This window comes from Ammospiza nelsoni, chromosome 5 (assembly GCF_027579445.1).
Source record: "Ammospiza nelsoni isolate bAmmNel1 chromosome 5, bAmmNel1.pri, whole genome shotgun sequence".
In the NCBI taxonomy this organism is placed as follows: domain Eukaryota; kingdom Metazoa; phylum Chordata; class Aves; order Passeriformes; family Passerellidae; genus Ammospiza; species Ammospiza nelsoni.
Window position 1 is genome coordinate 43,876,344 of NC_080637.1, and position 21,063 is coordinate 43,897,406.

Sequence of the window (21,063 nt, forward strand, 5' to 3'; positions counted from 1 at the left end):
AACTCATGATTGCCTAGTTGAAGTTTCTGGTTGGGTTTATCTTTCACTTTACACAGAAAGCAAAGAGCCTAAAAGAAGTTAAATAATGATTACTTGGGTTTGTTTTTATATCTTCTCACCAAGAAATGACAATTTATTGAATTCAAGGACTTTTGCAGATGCCTGACAGTTTCACAGAAAACAAAACATAATCCACAACTACATGCACTAGTTTTTATCAGCAAGAAGTTATTGAGATCACCACAGAATTTCTGAAGCCATGCACAGAAAGAACAATTTTTTAAAAAGGCATTCAAACCAAACTCCAATATACATGTACAAACAAACAACTAGGAGACAGCACACAATTTACAGCTCAAAACAGACCCTGACACAATAGTCCAGGCATTCCAATGAGAATGAGTGAGATGCTAAACTTCAAATCCCAATTTTCTGATCCCACAGGAAACATTTTTCTTTCAGGAGGCCCACGGGCCATGCCAAGCATCGAGCACCACCACAGTACCATGCTGTTTGTAGTGGGACAGGCCTTCCTCAGTGCAAAGACTCCAAAACACATGGGTTTCACTCAGAGCAGAACAGAAACTGCTACACAGAAGTTTTATAGGAAAGCATCTTGCCTCAGCTTGAGTTATAATGCCAAATTTCACTAAAGATCTCAGACTCCATGAAAGCACCAGATTTTTTTCACCTACCTTTCTCAAGATAGACTTACAAATAAGCCCAAAGAACAAAAAACTACTTATCTCCTCTAATAGTTGAGATTTATTTTCAAGCTTGATAATGTTAAGCTTCTCAGTGCTCTATCTCCTTAAAGCCATTCAAGGTAAATTATTTCTTTCTGGTAACATTAATAGTTGTATGAATCATTAAGATAGCATTCTTTGGGAAGTATGCCAGGATACTAAAAGCAACACTAGAAGGAAAATCGCACTACAAAAACTAGCGTGGGATTTGGGGTTTTTTTGTACTAAAATAATTTACAGAGCTATTAACTATTGGAATAACTTTGACCTACAACATTGAAACACAGTGCCCAGCAAAAGCAGGGCACAGACCCACAGGCAGACAAGTGCACAACCAGACCAACTGCAGGCTACCATAGAGTCCTCCTAATCCTCACATAAACTATTCCCAGTTTAAAATCATGTAACAGGAAAATGAATGTGTAGGACTGAAAGGTTTCTGGGTTTCTGTCTTCTTAAATTGCTCTGTAGAACTAGGGGTGATGGGGTTGGCTGTGTAAAGAAGTATTTCAAAAATGTCAGCTTTTTCAGAATATTGTCTTACTTTTAATGATGTTTTTTTCATTAACTGAAGGCTCCCAACTGAGGTTTAAAAAACCCCCAACATTTACATGTAGATGTCTACTCCCCAGTCACTACCAATGCAGAGCTATTCAACACAGTTAATGGAGCAAGAAAGCAGTCACCTGACTGAACAGATGTGAATACCTTAGGTAGGGTCAGCATAACACCTCCCAGGGCTCCATCATCAGTAACTGTAACTCAGACACCTCCATACAGATTCTTTCAATCTCTCTTCTTCTGCCAACTGCTCTCCTTTTGCCCTAAGCTTTAATGAAATGGTCTTTTAAAGCCAATATGAAATCTTGCCTTAATTAGTTAACGAGTGAGAGCACAGTTTACTTTACTCAAAGTCCCTCTTTCACAAATTAAAACTGGAGGACGGTTGAAGGACAGCCCCATGGGCAAAACAGTTTTTACAGGATGGAATTCAGCTGTGCTCAGGTCCTTAGAATACAAGAAATAAGGCACCTTATTTAAGTTTTAAAGTCAGAGCCATAGCAACTCAGCTTCCTTAGCACCTTCTAGCAATATCTAGAAGATGATCTAGAGGATAGTGAAGTCAATCCCATTTTAAAACTGCATAGAATTGAATAAGTACTCCTATTTAGGATGCTATGATTGCTGCTGATTTACATCTGTGTGTGGTAGAGAGCCATATAGCACAAATAGCTTCATATAGCACAGAGCTGCATTTACTAATACAAACAAAGCTCCTGCAACATCTTGTATTTTTATTCCAGCACTTACAACAAGTAAGTGGGTCAAGCTTAGGGAACCATGGAACTTCACTGCTTCACTGTTTTGCATTCTTGGAAAATATTTAAGAACTATGGTAAACAAAACAAAACAGAATAAAACAAAACAAAAAACACCAAACCAAAAAAGGCCACACCTTGACCTCACAACCTCAGAGAACCATTTCAGGATAACTGACACTTTACCATATGGAAAACATTCATGACTATTTTACTATATACATGCTATAGGACAGCTTAGCCCAAACCAAAACCCAGGATGCACTTTAACATGCTTGGCATTCACATGACTAGGCTTTAAGTTTAAATAGATTTGAGTATCTAAGTTTCACTATTGGCCTTCCAGAAATACCAGGCCAGCATTCCTAGCTACAGCCTGTTTCCAGTGAGCTGCATGACCAAAAAGCCAACAGCAGTGATTGAAGCCCAGGGCTGCAACACCTTCTGGCCACGACCTATGTCTGTCCATCTCTCAGAATACAGACCTACTCTCACACAGCTGTACTGTACAATAAGCTGTATGCTGTGAATAAAGTCCAGCATGTTTAGAAAACTGAAAGTAAACTCACCATTCATGTTTCTTCCATTGCAGATGAACCTCCAAAATTTTCCTCAATATAAGATACACATCTTCACCAGCACTCAAACAGTAAATCCAAGCTAAAACCCAGATATTCCCCAGTTACACAGTGATTTAAAGGCTGAAACATTTTACATGATGGAAGATCAGAAACTATATATTTAGGGCCAGCGGAGAGAAACATAAGTGATATTTCAGAGCTGAAAGATGTATCAAGTAGCTTCTAGATTGTATTTTCCAAATATATATCAAAGCAATTAACTGAATCCTCAGGAAGTTCTCAGAAGCAGCTTAAACAGTCTGCCTAGACAGCAAGGGCAAGACTACATTTCATAATTTATTTCAGAAGGCCTACATATTGATTTAAAAAATCATGACATATTTTAAGTTAAAGAATAAAAAAATTAGGTCGCTCCTTTTATATATTGCTAAAAAGAAAATACAGTTGACATTTTTCATGTCTTTCACCAGATAAAACCCTTCCCTCTGTGTTTATGTAAACAGTTAAGATGACAGTGGCTTTCTCAGATAACATCTCTATTTAATCACTAGGAAAGTAGGTAAAAAGGTCATGTTGAGTATAATTAAGACCTGCAGTCCATTTCAATTTTACAAGTATTTAAACTTCTGGACAAAGAGAGCAAAGATGTATTTATGTAGTATTTTATACCAGAATGTAGAATTGATTTCTTCCTAGAAAAGAAGCTGGATTCTTCCTGAGAAGAATAGAACCAACATAATTTCTAGTTCAGTTGTCTTATGTTTTTACTGCTGTTGATGAGTAAGACTAAAATTGTGTCACAACCTGCAAGACTACAACTTTGTCATCAGTTAGAAATTCTAATCCAGTGGGATCTCTAGTTCTTAAAGAAAAGTCATATTCCATGGCCAAGTCAAATCAAATCAGTATCTCTAATTCTTCATTCTCTTAATACTGTTCAGATGTTGAAGGAAGTTAATATACTAATATAACTCAATCAATAATTTTTGTTTGTGTGCAAAGCAGGCGAGTACTGTTGAGGTGAAAACAGGCACCACAACCTAATTTGAGAAGCAACTGAAAGAGAATAAAATATCAGCTTTAAAGCATTGACATTATGTTCTGTGCAATAACAGTCTGCAACACTCCAAGGGCATGCATAGAAACAGAAGATTCAATCAATTGCATCCACAATAAGAGACAGTCAGCGGGAAAAAACATAAAGAATGTGATCTTTTAAAAGACTGATTTAAAAACCACACATTTTTGCACAACTACTATGCCAATTTACATTCTCTGTAATTCTGCTATGAAAAGCCTATTCAGAAAACATCAAGGTCATATCTTGCTTGTACTAGCCAAGAAATACATTCCTACCAAAAGTCTGGAAATTTATGAAGACTACCCAAAAGAAGTGTCTGGAAATTGCCTTAGATTTAGCCCAATGGTGGATAAGACAACAGATATTAACAGCCACTATATTCTAAATGCTGCAGGGGCATCATTCAGTGGTTGCTTTGGATGCCTCAGACAAAAACAGCACAGGAGGTCTCAAACTATGCCTCTGTACTGACTCACTGTTTAGATCATCTGAACATCCAACAGAAACTGTCAGGAAATGCATGACACAGTTTAGAAATGTATCATTCCTTTCAAAGAAAAGAAAACAAAACAGAAGCCACCACACAGCTTTTGTTAGTGACACCACTGTATACATGGAAGTTGGGAAACAATGTTTGGGAACTTGGCAATGTGTGGGACTTTCACACATCATTTGTTTGGCTAAGTTTGCTACACATGGACAGACATTTGCCAACATTTTGGTGGTTATTCCTGCAGCTGAATAGGCCACTGTATTTCAAAGCAAGGCTTCATCACATCTTGGGGGCAGGGGAAGTATTACACTGACATTTTCACCAGTTATCATAGGTTTCAACCCCTACTTTGCAAAAGAGGGCTGCAGAGAGCTGCTCAAGAAGATGGCCATAAATCAGGCTACAGGTGAGTGGCAAGAAACCTTTCCCACAACAGGACACTGCAGGTGAGAATGCTTGTTACTGAAAAACAAAGACAATTCTCACTGCATGGAGGTCAGAAAGGAAGGAAAAGCAAGGAAAACACAGGGGCACTTGCTAAAATTTTCATCAGCTGATAGGTGTACCAATGGAAGGAGAACTAGCAAAGAAACTACATGTGAAATCTAAAGCAAGGTATAAAGGCTTTTTTTAATCGTGTAACAGTTTTTCAGGTCTCACAAAGTGTATCTAAACACTGGCCTTGCAACACATCCTATCTCCTTGCTTAAGGAGAGTTCACTAGCAAAAATCCTGAACTCACAAGCTTCTTCAGCACTCTTTCCAACAAAAGGTATTTGAACTGTTCCCAGTACTATGTACTATCCACAGTACTAATCACAAGCAATACTACTAAATATTAACAGTTTAAATAAGGCAAACTGAGCAATGTTTCATATGTCTGCTACATAAGATGACACTGATAACATTTTATCATTGTTATAACGCTGTCCCAGAAAGGGCAGAGATTCAGTGAGGTGTGACAGCCTGGCTGTGTTGCTTTTTCTATGTGTTTGCTACAAATGCAAACTATTCTTTTCCAGCAGCAAACAATCAGCTTGCTTGTTAACTTCTCAGCAGTCAAACATGTTAAACTTTTCATACTAGTATTGACTATAGTTATTAACAGAATTCCCCAATGCTTCTAGGCATTCTCACATAATAAAAGATCAAACTGAAAAAAAAAAAAACCCACATATATTTTCTTTCTTTGTTTCTCACCTCTTACAGATATTTACTGAACGACAGTACAAAGAAACACAGCTTTAGCAACAGGAAAGAGCAACAGCTAGAAACAAGTGAATTTGTATTTCAAGTGCTACACTCAACACATAGGTTTATCAAGTTACAAGATGTAATCAGCTCTTCAAGGGAAAAGTACTGACCAAGGAACTGACAAAAAGTCAGTGGAAAAACAAAAACTCAAAGTGGGCAAAAACCCAGCAGTCAATTCCATAAAATATGCTAAGCACAAGCAGCTTAAATAAAACAGTAACTTCTTCAGGTAATCAAACCACCTCTGATGGCTCACATGCCACAACCTACTGACACCATCACATCAGGAATGCCACAGCTTATTCAAGTACAGCACTTGCATCATGACCAGATAATAAAGAAAAGAAGAAGTTGACTTGACCACAACAGACCACTACTGACAGCCTTTGCTTCAACAAGAGGCAGTGAGGAGTCCATCAAAAGCCATACTCAAGTTGCCTTGGCTCTGAGAGGTCCCACACCACTCCAAGAGAGCAGCACAGGTCAGTCTTACCACAGATCTTCCTCACTTTATCAGCTGACACTTCACACTTGATATCTCAAGCTATCTCTAGAATAAAGAATGTATTGACTCCTTCCGTCATTTTTGGGAATAACATCCAACAATTTTAAGTTTTCCCTTCAAAAAGACAGTGTAAATACACATCAAGTATAAGGAAGGAAAAAGGCACTACCTAGCAAATATAACACCAAACCCAATAAAATCACATCACACACACATCCTAGAATAAACACTTAGATTTCAAAACTCAGCAAAAGTAACATTGGCAGAAGCAATGGAAAACTTCCCCTCTATACAAACCCATTCAGTGCACAGCAAGCTGCCTACCCCAAGAAGTCCAATCTACTCTCTCAAGGTTTGCAGCAAAAAGAATCAGATAGCCTTGTGCAGCTGGAGGCTAGTGTGAGTTTTACACTGCACAATTGGAAGAATTCAGAAATGCACTACAATTTACATCTATTAACTGAAACAGCATTTACATTTTCTTGAGGGCATAAAAAAATCCAGTAAGAGTATCTATTAATTTTTTTTCCTAACTATTTTTATAATTTTGCTGCAATACATAAGCTCTTAAACAGGTTCAAAAAGAGAAGTTTCTGAGTTTTTTTATATTACCACCCTCTGTTCCCTTTACCAAATGTACCTATCTTGCACTAAAAATCCACTTTTAAAAAAAGTTAGCTAATAAGAACTCAAAACACTTTTTTTCACAAAGGATGTGCCTGATCCAACACCATGTTTTATCATGATACTGAGTTTGATGTGAAGACAATCAAATAAGGAAACAGTCTTTTTAATAAGAAAATCAAGCAAAAGTAGTTTAAAAAGAGAAGTGTATATATCAGTAATGCAAGTCTTCCAATACTGCAAATATTTCATGTGACAGACAACTGCAAACCACAAAACTAGACATGAATTAATTCTTCGGGTGAATGTATACGTTGGAATCATGCACATGAGATCAAATTTTGTTTAAGCAAGGAATCAAAAGAAACAATTTAAAAGGCTGACACCAGGAAAATATGTCATTCATTTAAAGCAGCCCATCACCAAAGGTATTTAAACAAAATAAACAAGACCCACACTAGTAGCTGGGAGGTCACGAAGCTCCTGTCTTCCTTCTGTCCCAGTGTGCTCACTCTGGTAATGTTCAGACAGATCAGTGGGAGTTACACACACTTTCATACACAATGGACAGATGAAGCCCTGTGAAACGCATATTTGTTTATAAGAAACTAATAAAGACAAAAAATGCAGATCTGGAATCAAAAGTTTGAATTCTTTGTTGAAAGCTCTCTACAATCACCAAAAGCAAAGTATGTTTTCCTTTTGGAGAGAGAATTTTTAAAAACCATAGCAATACCATAGAGAAAGCAAGAAGGAAGAGTTATTAAGGACATGAAAATAAATAAATCTAAAACATGCCCTAGAAACTAGAACCATGCTGCATACCACTATGTGTTTTCCTTACACTCCTGGTGCCCCTTCATGTGACACAGGAACAAGCTGCATAAAATATTGTGAATGAAGCATTACAAGGCATTAAGCCACCTCATCACAAGGTTTCCCATAAGGTTGCTCAGATGTTTCAGACAAAAAGGGAGGAGTGGTGCAGTGAGACTGCAGAAATGCCTCTATAAATTAATAAGCAAGTTTGCAACAGCAGCAGCAGAGGCTGAGGCAAACCTGTCTAGTTAACACAGTTACATTACACCAAGGAAAGCACCATCTCACTGGCAGACTCACTGCAAGCATGGAGTATTTAGCAACCCTGTACTGTTGACAGTTGCACTGGGACCTAAGCTGCAAAGGTAAGAGAAACTGAAATGTTTCCTCCCTGGGCATATTGCACAGTGAATAAAAGACTTCATTATATGTCTGCCTGGGACCTGAAGTGCCAATATGGTCACAGACAGGACATGAGCAAATTTTTACCTCTTCTTGAGCAGTTTGAGCAGTCTGAATTCAGACTTTCCCACTCCTTCTGTTTCATACTACAATTCTCAAAAATCAGGATTTATTTCAACCAGGCTTGAGGAGAAAGGAAACATACAAATCTGCACAGATTTCACAATTATTCTCCATTTGAATCTTGCAGCAATACAAATTAGAAAATCTAGCTAAGAAACTGGAGTGAAAACAAGTTAATGGACTTCTGACTGCAGAATAATGTGGAATATCAAGATAAAACAAACAGCAAACATTCTGCAGAGACCAACTATAGTGCTCCTGAAGAGAAGCTCCAGGAGAGACAAGACCTCAGGGAAGCAGTGAGGGAAAAGGAAGGCTAACAGATTCGAGTAGCGTTACATGTGAAATTAAAAACCCATCACCAGGTTCGGAGCTCAGTTTCAAACAGACTACGGAATTCAATGCTAAGGATAATACCCAATGCAAGTAATGATGGAATTTACTTTTTTTTAATGTAACAAATGCATGTCAAGAGTGACAAGGCAGCCTTTGGTCTGACCCAGTTTCAACTCAGTAGAAAGAACAGCCAATGGGGCAATAGTGCAGGCACATCACCACACATGCCAAGAAAACACCGCTCCATTAGTAGTGAGGTACCCTATGGCACCCACAAGCTGTACAGTCAGCGATGCTGCACTCATATTAACAGATCTGTATCATTTTAACCAAACTTTAGAAAGGAGAAATCATCCCATTGCATGTTTTTATGCCTTAATCAACTACGAAAGTAGTAAGATTTTCAGTCTTCAATTTAAGAATATTTATTTGCTTCAGGGATTGTTAAATATGCACACAAAACAGACTAGGACTCAAAAATGTGTGACATGTAGAACATGCAGCAAAATATTATGGAATGTCTGATTACATTGACTGCAATAAGGCATTAAGAAAGTAGAAATAAGCAGATGCACAGATAGGATTTTAAACAGCACAGTGAAAGTTTCTCTTATCTTGTATCAGACATTGGAATATTTGAATCATCACACATTTTACTCAGTATAATAAAGGGCACTTCGCTCCATTTAATGTTGCAATAGGGGCAATTAACCCTGCACTGTGTATGTATGTTAAGCTCAAAACATTTCCAAGATAGGTAATCAGGCTACATTAGCACAAATGAGCTTCAACAGCCAGTGAAGTCAGTTTGCATTTTTCAGAGTTAATGACAGACAACACTGTAAATACAAAGACATTAAAATATGGGATTGCAGCAAGAATAACAACTTATTCTGATGATTAAGTATGGCATGCAGCACATGAAACACATGAAACACTGATAGGATTTATACTCCAAATACATTTATCTACCAAATAAAATTCAATATATTTGATACTTCACATGAAGGAAGAGGTTTCCAGTATACATTATAGCTTAGCAGAAGCAAGGTGAAACTGAAGTACAGGCATGATAAAATGTCAATCCTTGTTTTTTGCAGCTCTCATGAAAGATTTATTAACAAGGAGTCTTAAGCTTACATCTCATTGCTTTTAATTTTAATAATTCATCTCTAGAATTACAGGAAGAATTGCTTGTGATTACTTGGATAGATAAGCCTAATTAATAGTTACATATAAACATGGCCTCGTCTTTTTTTTATTTAAATAACAAACAATTTTTAGAATATGACATTTGCAACCTGATATTTAAGAAGGGCATCAAAAGTTACTCCAACAGCTCCATGGAAGCAGCATCCAAGATTTAAGACACCAGCCCCGTGAATGTGCACAGTACCTCTGAGGAGCCGTCGTTGTTCACGTCCACAGCATTTCCAGGCGTGGCAGATGAATCCGAATCCGAGCTCTGAGACCCACCTCTACCTGGAGTCTGAAATAGATGGGCAAGACAAAAGTGAGAGTCTACATCTTAATACTTAATAAATATTTAATAAAGCACAATACATATCCTATGCAAAGGCCCCTCTTCTACTTGTTGGAATACAGAGGTATTTTCCCTCCACAAGAAGTGAACAGGTTGACAAGCAATTATATAACTTTCAGCACAACACTTCAAAAAGAGCTTCTATCCAACACTCTCCATTCATAAAAATCCAAGCAGATACCAGAAGCAAAGGCCAGGATTTTAAACCACTTCCTCTCATAAATGCTCACAACAAAACAAAAACTTTGGCTAAATTCTGCCATTGTATTACTCTCGGTGATGTTAAATTAGGTCACTGTATCCTACAGGAAAACAGTAGAAATTACCATCTAAAAACTTTCTTTAGTAGTAAATTAGTATTATCCTACTTTCTTGATAACTTGTCTACATTATGGACAAGCCCTTAAATATATGAAAGACAGAAAACTGAAGTTTGAGAACCCTGTTGATCCAACAAGCACCCAAGCAGGTACACTGTCTTGATTGGAAAAAATAAAAGTAATAATCGAGCCTGTGGTAAAGTTAAAACATGCTAATCAGTAAGACAACCTATAAAGACATATTCTATGAATAGGCTGAAAATCAAAACTACAGCATTGATTTGAAATTACAGACTTAGATAAAATAAGCGAATAAAATTTAAATACTACATGATTCAAAATCTGAGTAGATGGATTGTATCTTATAATCCTTATTTAACTATAGCTTTGATTTAAATTTGTTTTAACTTCTCTTACTCATCTCCAGAATGTCACTGCTTAACTGATGCAGAAGAGTAAGCATTCTCAAAGGAAACATCATTAAAAAATTATCTCAATATGTATATACAATCCTAGTTTCAACAAAGGACAAAAAGTTCATTATCTAGCTCCAGTATGACAATCTCAAATGGAATAAAGTAATGCTATGGCTGTATTTTGGCCCATCTGGAAATACTTGTAATGCTACAAAGGATTTTATATTTTAATCTAAGAGGATAAAGAATTTAAATATATAGATTGAAATCTACAGAGAGAGGGACAGAATTTTAGTTTCTTGATCTTGGTGCCTCCAAAATCTTATCTGGAAAAGAATTCTCTTACTCAAATAGTTCCTTTTTTTTTTAAGACAAATCAGTTATATAACCTATTATAAGAAATCTGAAGCACACATTATTCACATTCTTTGAATATTAAGTATATTTTCCTGCTTTGTTTTAAAAAGGTGTTTTATTTTCAACTTTCATAGATAACAAAGATAACAAAGCCTTTTACTTTTTATCAAATCTAAAAAATATGTTATAAACAGATCAAGTTTACTGATTAAGGACCTAATTCCCAGTGATATACACTTCAGTTTAGGAAAGGCTCTGAAGACTGGCCAAAGGGAAGTGAGGAGTGAAGCACTAAGCTATGGGGCCTGGTGACAGTAAGAGAAGACAACCATCTTTCCTTATTCCAGCCTTCTCTGAAGTTATCAGTTATGTGATCAACATACTCTGGTTTTCCTACTCCATGGCTTTTTCACTCTAGCTGTATTGTATTTCTAAAGAAAGTATGAACACCACTTCCTTCTAGCACAGCATACAAAAGGAATAGGCAAGGCAATGCAAGCTCTGCAAGGTAATAATAGGAGAGGCAAAAAAGGGGGTAAGCAGACATACCATACACATACAAAATATGTCAAAGTGCAGGCATTGGTACTTCCTCCCAGGGTTACTGATACAGACACTAAACAAGGTGCATCCCAGCATGGACCACAGCTGCACACTCCTCAGGCTTCCACGTGACATCAAACTGAGAGGGCCAGCTGATACACTCGAGGGCAGGGCTGCCACTCAGAGGGACCTAGAAATGCCAGAAGAAACAGCCCAAGGGGAACCCTATGCAATTCAACGGGGACAAATGCAGAGTCCTGTGCCAGGGAAGGAGAACTCCTGGCAGTAACAGAGGTCTCTGCTGAAAAGGACTGAGGCCTTGTGTCAGCCAGCATGCCAAACAGGAGCCTGCAGCGTGCCCGGTCTGCAGAGATGGCTGCCAGGAGCCTGGACTGTGCTAACAAGGAGCACAGCCAGCTGATCAAAGGAAGTGACCACTCCCCACTGGCCAGCAGCCAGTGGAGCACATCAGATACTGCTCTCCCAGTCCAGGGAGAACACTGATAAACATGAGTTTAGCAAAAGGCCACCAACACATCTGGGGATGAAGCATCTGACCCATGTGAGAAGCTGAGGCAACAGAGCCAGCTCAGCCTGGAAGTAGAGACAGCTTTGGGAGTGCCAAACAGCAGGCACATCACCACTCATGAAGAGGCCATCAAACAGAGGAAGCCAAGCTGGTCTAAGCTTGGGAAGACCACAGTGGGAAGTCCAGACACAAAAACTGTAATGAGAGATTCCTACTGGATGTAAAGAACAGCTTTTCCAGTATGAGATAGGCCTGAGCAACTTGCTCTTGACCTCCAAGCTGATCCTGCTAACTGCTCAGACCAGGGAGCTCCTGAGCTCCCTTCCTGCCCCAACTGTTCAGTAGCATTAAGAAGTGCTGCCCACAGAAACACACACCCTGCAGGAAAGCTTTGAAATGCAAGGTAAGTAACTCCATGAATGAACATGTGGGTTGTGTTCCATTGACAGTCAGAAGAATAATATCTAAAACAAATGGTAAGTTGAAGCCAGGTCTCCCAAGAAGACAGGTAAGTTAGAATATTGCATCTAATGTTTCAGAGGCACTAAGAGATGGTCCAACTGTGTCTTTAGACAGGCAGCATCTACCTCCACTTTTGCAATATCTGAACAAACACTTTCAGCATAGCTAATGAATCATTTTGTCCCCAAACCAAGAATCTTCTGTAACAATTAACATAAAATTTTCTTCACCTCATATCGTAACTCCTTATCCAACACTACTGCACATTTTTAATTGCCCATCCCATTTCACCCCAGAGCTGACTCCATTTTGCAATGAGATTTGCATATTAAGTTTTGCTAGTTCTAGCACTACAAATTTGAGATTATTACAACCTCCAGGTTGCAAGCTCTTCTGTTATTACTCCACTTTACACTGCTATTACTCCATGGTTGCTCAAAGTACTTGCTTTATGAAACTCTTCAGGCATGCTATGATCACACTAATAAGCACTGGATGGCATGTCTTATTGCATGCATTGTATGACAGAAGTTATTACACAGTACCTGGTAAAATCCTTTAACCTTTCAAAAATCAATGTGTGCTCTTGAAAAGAGAAAGCATAATTCCAGGCTAGATTTAGAAAGCTTAGTACAAATGGTGACATTTACTGGTGAGCGCCATGCATGGGAAAGAAGAGTGAGAAGGAAAGAGGTCATTAAGTAACTTTCAAGTTATAGTTCATAGTATCCATTTGCAAAATGGATACAAAAAATTAAATAAAAAATTGGAAGAATGTTAAGGAAGCCAAGATCAAAAACAAAATTAATTTATCTTTCAAGGTTGTAATGTAATTTAAATATCCTTCACCTACCATATAAAGAATGGGACATTGCAAAGGTGTTTTTTTAATTAATCATTGCATCATCAAATGGGTTCACACACACAGTCATGCTATGCTCCCATACCACTGTGGTATCACATTCCATTAAACAAAAAAGAATCACAACACATTGAACAATTTGGACTTTGTGATCTATGAAAGGACTCAGAATGATATTCTTTGTTTTCAGATGGGCTATACAGGGGAGCAAATAAATGACTTACTAATCCCAGAGAAAAAGGAAATTTCCACACAGGCTTCTGTGTATGTATAGTTATAAAAGTAGCATTTGACATCTGAAGGCATACCCAGAGTTGAAAGACTAATGCAAAGTTAGTCTTTGATCCAGCATAGTTCCCTCCTAGCTGTCAATTACATTTGTTTACTCTGCAGAGAAACCTGTGTTTCTACTGCTAGCCCTAGAGTTGTAGAAGTAATATGCTAAACTTCATCATGCTGTTCTCTATGTTTTCTCAAAACTGCAAGCTAATATAAAGAAACATCATTAACAACAAAAATTATGACAATGATTACAGCTTGTTTTCTGAAAAGGAATAGAAAATTATATAATGAGTGAGTTGAGTTAATGCTTTAATATGAGGGAGTATAAATATGGACCACTACTGTGTCATTTTTGCATAGTCTTTTATCTGTCTATAGCTACATTCCTTTCAGTCAGAAGACTCTTTTCAGAAATTTTAAATTCAGAATAAATTAAAACCTTTGAAAAAATATGTAAAGCCTTGAGAAAATGTGAAAAAATACGGATTTAACAGTTTTTCCAGCACAGATTTAAATATGACTACTAAGGGTACTACTACAACCATAAAAAGGTCCTGAAGCAACAAACAAGGCACAAAAATGAGAAGGTAAGAGGGCCAAAGCCCTTTTTGCCAAAGAACTCTCGGTGCTCAGAACAGTATATCTTGCCATACAGAACAGTATCACCATTTACTTCTAAAGCAGTGTGATGCTACTTTATGACTCTGTAAAATGAAATTACTCCTGACTTCAGAGGGCATAAAACTTTTCTTTCTCATCATGCCATCAGTTTCACACAAGCACACTTTGTGCCCAAGAAGAGGCACACGTGCTCCCTTTGAGGAGAGGGCAGAGGCACAGCTGCAGTTCAGCATCTATCCAAGTAAATATGCTATCTAGTGAGCCCTGCACTTATAAATGTGAAAATTATAAGTCAGGCATGAGATGCAATGATTTCAGACAAGTAAATACCTCTGTGCCTGAGCTTGGATTAAGAGAAAAGGTGACTGTACTACCCGAGCTACAGAAATGCCTGAAAAGCCCTGTTCTCCCCCAGACACCAAGATCTCAAGACCAAGAACTCGAGCATTAGTTAGAAACAGAAAGCAATAGAAGAGCAGAGAGCACCCACCCAACAGAGCAGAGTAGCCAACAGTTGTAGACTGTTAAAGACAAATAATGGAGACAAAAACTAATGCAAAAGTAGTCACACTGCTCCAATAGATGAGTCGCCCAGTAAAAAATCATGAGCAATGGGAAGAAGGCTCAGAAGGAGGTCAAAGTAATCAGTTTTCTACCAGCTGGAAATAAATGCCTCCTCCTTGCCAATACAAGAAATGAGCTCTGCTTTAACAGGCCAGAGGCAACTGCCACTGTCCCATAGTAGATTAACAGAGAGATGACACAATGCCCACAGAGGGCATCAAAGCTGAACACAATAAAGAAAAGACTATTACTCAAATTATTTGAGCAGGAAAGGGGCATCTCAGACATTCCATGCAGATGCCTTTGGGAAAAACTACCTTTTTCTAGATCAGTATGATGAACAATGCATGAAACCAGGAAGTGACAACAACATACCAAAGGGGGTGTTATGGTGCAAACATACAACACAGGTGGATCTCTGAGATACCATGTTGAAAACACACATAAAATTTAGAAACTTGTAAAAAAATTTAGAAGCTTGTAGGGAAGATGTAAAATGAGAAGCTAGTTGAAGACAGCATGGAGATGCTAACCTCAAAAGCCAAATAAGTAATATTTAGTATATAATTCTTTCTACTTTGAAAATATGTCATTCAAAGTCACAGTGAAGATGCTTTTAAAAACAGAAATTACAACTGGGGATGAAACAGAAAGGTGATCAAGGTAGAGAAGTAGTATAAAAAATAAACATTTGAGGTTTAGAAACTTCAGGAATCAGAAACTATAAACCATATCTTTGTTGTCTTCCTCCTTTGCAGCTTGTCAGCCAGCTGCAACAAAAAGGAATGTAATAAAGAATTCCTTTTTTCAAAAAACATGCTTTTGTAACTCAAGATGACCAGCTCTCTGGCTAGAAAGAGTGACATCACCTATAAGCATATAACAAACCAAACAGATACACAAGAAACTATGTTTCAGTGACAGAAAGGCAGGAGTTTTTTGCCAGCTATACAAATGATGGACAATCAAATGGTCAAGTGGAGGTTCCTTGTCCTTCAAATTACTGCACAACACACATGAAAGATATTAATAATTATGTTCTTTATTAAAATATCTGACATATACCTAAGGTTCATTTTTAATATCAAAGTACAGCAGAAGTATTTTTCACAGTTTGCCAACCAGAGTGCAAGTCAAAATGGTAGGTATGTACAAGGTTGTACATGTAATCACCATTTTTACAAAATGCCTAAAGCCACTTTTAGTATGAGGTGAATTTTTAAAAACCTAGTTATTTTCAGCAATTAAAGGTTAACACCTTCAAAAATCTTGGCATTTCTCTGTTTAATTTTTAGGCAGAAAGAAGTCTGTTTCACCTTTCCTGACAATAATCTCATAATTTTCAGGAGCAACTGGAGAACTATTTGTTCAATCTTTTAGGAAAAGATGTCTGTTTCTCACACAGAAACTTTTGCTTTGACTTTAGATGTTAATAAGATGTGTTTAGCAGAATTCCTACTTAGGGGCAAATATCCTTTGGCACTGTATGAAGCTTTCTCCTTTTTTACAGAAGCCTTCCCTGATGGCCTGGTGTTTCTCAGAATCAATAAACACCCAGTTAACTGCTGCCAATATTTAATTAAGTCCGTACTAAGTTTCCCTGTTCGTTAGCAAGGCTTCCCATTAAGCTTCAGGAAGGAAGTTCTTCCTTGTAAACACGAAGCTCCAAATAGACCAAGATCTTCACCTGCTCAGGGTCTACGACTGAAAAATAACCAGAGAAATGTTTTACACTGAAAAAGTTGGTGGTATGCTTACTTTATTTCCTCTAACTCTCATTTTTGTAACAAGGCTTCTTTGTAAGGCAGATAAGGAGAGCAAGCCAGCGTTTCCAACGAAACACTCTTTCGCAGAGGTGTTACACAGACAGCACGCTTTGGAAGCAACAGCGGATAAAACGGGGAGAGCAGCTGGTTTTCGCTCTAGCCGTGAGCGCCTCCTGCGTGTCACGGACCCGGTTCCCTGCCGGTGCGGGATCTGGAGCGCTGCCTGCCCCCCGCCGCCGTGACTCACCCTTCTTGGGCGCATTCCCCGCCGAGCCCGCGGCCGCACCGAGCCGGCACCGCGCCGGCACCTGCCCCGCAACAGCGCTCCCCGGAGCGCCCCCCGAGCCGCAGGCCAACTGCAAGGGGACCAGCACCGGCGCGGGGATCTGGGCAAGCCAGAAGGGTTTCAAAAACGAGTGGCACAACTTGGCCCGGCAGAGCTGCCGGAAAAGCCGGCTCCTAAAACACGGGAGGCGGCCGAACGGCGTTAAGAGCCTGCTGCCTGCCAGCCCCCGAGGAAATCACCGCAGGTCGCGGCGGCGGCTCTCCCCAGGCCGGGCTTCCCTTTATCCTGCCCTATGAGCGGGCGGCCGCAGCCGCGGCAACGGGCGCAGGCGGCGGGCGGAGACGCCGCCGCGCTACGGAAAGGAGCCACGCCGGCCAGGGCCGCCCCTCGCCCCTCCGACAGGCCGGGCCGCGGGAACCGCCCGCCGCCAGCACCTCCGCCCAGCCCGGGGCGCGACGCCGCCCCCAGCCGGGACGGCGGGCCCGGCCCGTCCTGTCCCGTCGGGGCTCGGGCCGTCCCCCAGCGAGAGGACGGGGGCGGACAAACTCACGGCCTCCGGGGCCGCGACGGCCCTAACCCGCACCCTGCGCCGCAGGACGGGCCGGACAGGGCCGGTGGCTCCGGCTCTGCCGCGGGGAGCGCGGCTCCGAGCCCGGCCGGCACCAGGAAGCGACACCGGCGCGGCAACGGCACGGCACACCGCCCTCGCCGCTGGGGCGGGCCTCGCTGCCTTACCCGCTGCAGAATCCGCCTGAGCATGGTGGTAGAGCGCGGATGCCGCCGGGCAGCCGCGGCCAGGCCGAAGGGAAGCCGCGGGGCCCCGCAGGAGCCCGGTGCGGCCCGCTAGCCCCGTGACAGCCGCCGCGGCCGGGGAGGCGGGGCAGCCGCCGCGCTCCGCCCCGGGGAGGGGCGGGTCCCGCGCAGAAGGGGCAGCCGCCGCCCGGCCGCGAGGAGCGGGGGAGGCAAAGCGGGATAGAGGTGCGGGATGTGCCGGGGGCTGCTCCCGCGACGGGATGGGGTCTGCGCCCTGATCGCTCCGCGGGGCCCGGGCCCCGCTCCTTCCCCCCGTACCGGGCCCAGCGCCGCAGCTCTCGGTCTGTCCCTGCGCCGTGCCCGGGGTCTCCGCTGCCCTGTCATGGCTGCTGAGGGCAGGGCGGGGGCTGCGGTGTCTCTGCCCCCTGCCCTCGCCCGTTCTCCCCTCGGGGGCCGCACCAGGCTCCCGTCAGCTGCGGGCCCCTTGCTACTGGCATCAGTCTGGCATCGGCCGAGAGAAGGACAAGGGCTGTAGTTTGAGGTTGCGGCTGAGGGCTCACTGGAGGAGGCGGAGCGCAAATGCAGCCCTGTGTTACTTTATCACTCGTGCGGCACGGAAAGTACTGACAAATGAGCGTTCAGGGAGGATTGTTGGAGTGAACTTGTTTGGATAACTAACCTCAAATTTAATTCTGATGAAGCAGCTCCTTGTTTCAAGCCCTCAGCTGGAAAGACGACCTTGTGGTATGACCCATTAGGTGTTTTTTAAATATTAGAAAAGAACATTTTACTCACACACACACCTATTAAAAAAAAAAAAAAGAAAAAGAAAAAAAAGGGTACAAAAAAGCATCAGGTTAAAAGGAGTTAGAAAGAAGTATCTTTACAAACAAACTGTGAGCCTGATGGTAGGGGGACCATAAATTCCGTACACATTCCATTAATTGACACAGACTGTTACTCACTTAAGACTGCTAAATCTCTAGATTTGAAGAAAAAAAAAAGACACAAGGAAAAAGAAAAACAGGAGGGTGGTATACATTAGAAGGGCGCCTTAGGTAGTCGGCATCTTAGGTATTCAGTGTCTTAAGGAGTCTGTACCTCTCAAGTACCTCAGCCAATGGACAAAGAGAGAAAATGCAGCCAGGAAATTAGGATAAAAAGGAGGAGCTGTGTCCCCTAAAAATTTTGAGAGGCACCATGAGTAATGCCCCATGATCTCTCCCTTTATTTGGATAAAGTTACAGGACTCCTCTGTCTCCTTTTTGCACATAAACCTCTGGTGTTTATGGATTAATTTTCCTGACAAGTTTAACTGAGAAAGAATCAGTATCCATAGGTGCTGAGACAAAACCCCACATCAGACGTGGCAGGAGAGTTACCGGAATACCTGTACCCTCTAGAATATGTAATTCAACAAGTTACAATTCTCCTTTCTGTCCAAAAGCTGCAATTTTCACATGTTGGATGCCAGGCAAAGGGTCATGAGTAAATAATAAACTTGGTCAATGACTAATTGTGCCGGCTAGAACAAATATCACAGCAGAGCACCAGTTGTGCTGTAAAGATCAAAACCATTTTTCCATCCAGAGGCTGACATTTCTAAGTACTCTAAAATCCTCACACGTGGTGTGAGTTGTGAGCACATGTTTAGAAGAATTTGGCTGCCACAGCTGGAGGCTTCAAGCATAGCAGTGTTATATGACTGCACTCAGTTTGCTCCAGCTACAGGTTCCAGTATGTTTCATGTTCATGTCATTGGATCCACAATTGAGGCACATTAAGAGCACACACACTTGGTAATGGCTTCAGCTGAGTGGTGAGTTTGGTCACACCTATGACATCATTTTTATGTGTCCATAGTACAAAATGGCTTTGAAATTTGGCAGGTAGGGTCTTGGGAGTTTTGTACTTGGGATTAATAATGGGAATAAGATTGGTTTTGTACAGCTGTACAGATCTTTAAATATTTAGGCAGACCATAGATACTTACTCTGAATCTAAACAGAAATGACTGCAAGTTTTATAGATATTTCAACAAGAGTGACAGCCTACACAACAAACTGCCAGACTGCTTGATTTGCCAGGCCTGAGTAACTTGACTAACCCATCTTTGTAGAATGTATTTTACTCTTCTAGGTTAGCAATTCCTGAGTGCTCAGAGGAAGATGATAATGATTTGAGGACACTAGTCAACAGTCTTATATCAGAGGAGGCTTTTCTCAGCAAGACTTGAAAGGAAATACATGATCCTTTCCTTGTCTGAATACTAGAACACATGCACATGTCTCCCTGTCCAAATATCACTCCCTCAGTAACTTGTTAATCTGTGGGCCAATTTCAAATACAACAGAGTCAGATAAGGCTCAAAGATACAAAGTGCCTACAAATTTAAATAGTTAGCCAGGGAGAAGAGAGATCCTATTGAATCCTGGCCACAAGGAAAGACTGCAGTGTGGCTGCTTTTACATACCAGAGAATGCACATAAAAACTCATCCTTGGGGCAGGGATCTAGGGGGAAAAAATTAAATCTGTCCCACTTATAGTGGAAGTCCTTGTTTTTAACTATTGTGTGTATGGTAATATCTATGAATTCATATCATGCGCTCTCCTAAAATTCAGTAGAATCTTTGGCTGTTGGTAAATAGGCTGTGTCCTCAGGCATGGGAGCTGTAAACTTTCATTTCATCCAAGCTCTCTTAAGGGTTTGGTGACAAGAGGGTTAGAAGGTGCCTTCCTAAAAAGTCAATTGTTAGTAGAAAGTCTCAGAACACAATCACAGCAAAGATTTTCCAAAACCAGCTGGAAACAGGTACCTTTTCCTTTAAACACAAGCTGAAGGCTGAGTCCGAACTACAACAACTCTTGTGTATCTGTCAAAGCCAGCTTTTTTTTTCAGTACAGAACTGAAATCAGTCGACTGTACAAGCAGCTTTCAGGATGGCCCAGTGTGCACCAGCACTTCTCAGATCTTCCAAGAGATAGCTTCAGGGTTTTGTTGGGACTTCAGGGAGTTGTTGTTTGTTTTTAATGGCTATGCATATAGTCAAATAAAAAGCAATTATGTCTGGACCATGGTTCACAAAAATTGGTGTTCACACAATCTTCTACCCCAACTGAGGGCTACAAGGAACCACTGTAATTTGGTAGAAAATGTCAAGGAACACATGTGGTATATGCACAGTACATATGCTTCCTTATACTTACAGCCTACAAGTTTCTGGGCTATTTATTGCCCTACATGTTTTTAGTGTTCATACAGATGACTATTTTCAGTCATATAAAATTCCCAACTTCAAAATGGCATGGTCACAAGCTCATTTGGTTCAAGATGTGCTGCACTGGAAAAGTATGCCATTTTTTTCAAGATGTTATTTCTAAGTATCCTGATATCAGCCTCTGGTTTGTTTTCTTTTTCCTAGCTCTTCAACTGTACACTTTTGACTGTCACTGTGTGCTGTTCTATATACTTTCA

The 21,063-nt window shown here is 40.7% G+C and overlaps 1 protein-coding gene across 3 annotated transcripts in view; it reads right to left on the reverse strand.

Moving 5' to 3' along the window:
- EEA1 (early endosome antigen 1) overlaps positions 1 to 17,696 on the reverse strand; it is an 84,862-nt gene extending 67,166 nt beyond the window's left edge. For 2 of the 3 annotated variants that reach the window (XM_059471502.1, XM_059471500.1), the window contains exons 1-3: positions 17,570 to 17,696; positions 9,680 to 9,772; positions 7,060 to 7,182 (exon numbers count right to left, since the gene is read on the reverse strand). In XM_059471502.1, the coding sequence (XP_059327485.1) occupies positions 7,060 to 7,182; positions 9,680 to 9,772; positions 17,570 to 17,593 (240 nt within the window). In that variant the 5' untranslated portion in view covers positions 17,594 to 17,696. The remainder of the gene's footprint in view (positions 1 to 7,059; positions 7,183 to 9,679; positions 9,773 to 17,569) is intronic. The other variant, XM_059471503.1, reaches the window with a different exon arrangement.
- Between the last annotated feature and the right edge of the window lie 3,367 nt (positions 17,697 to 21,063).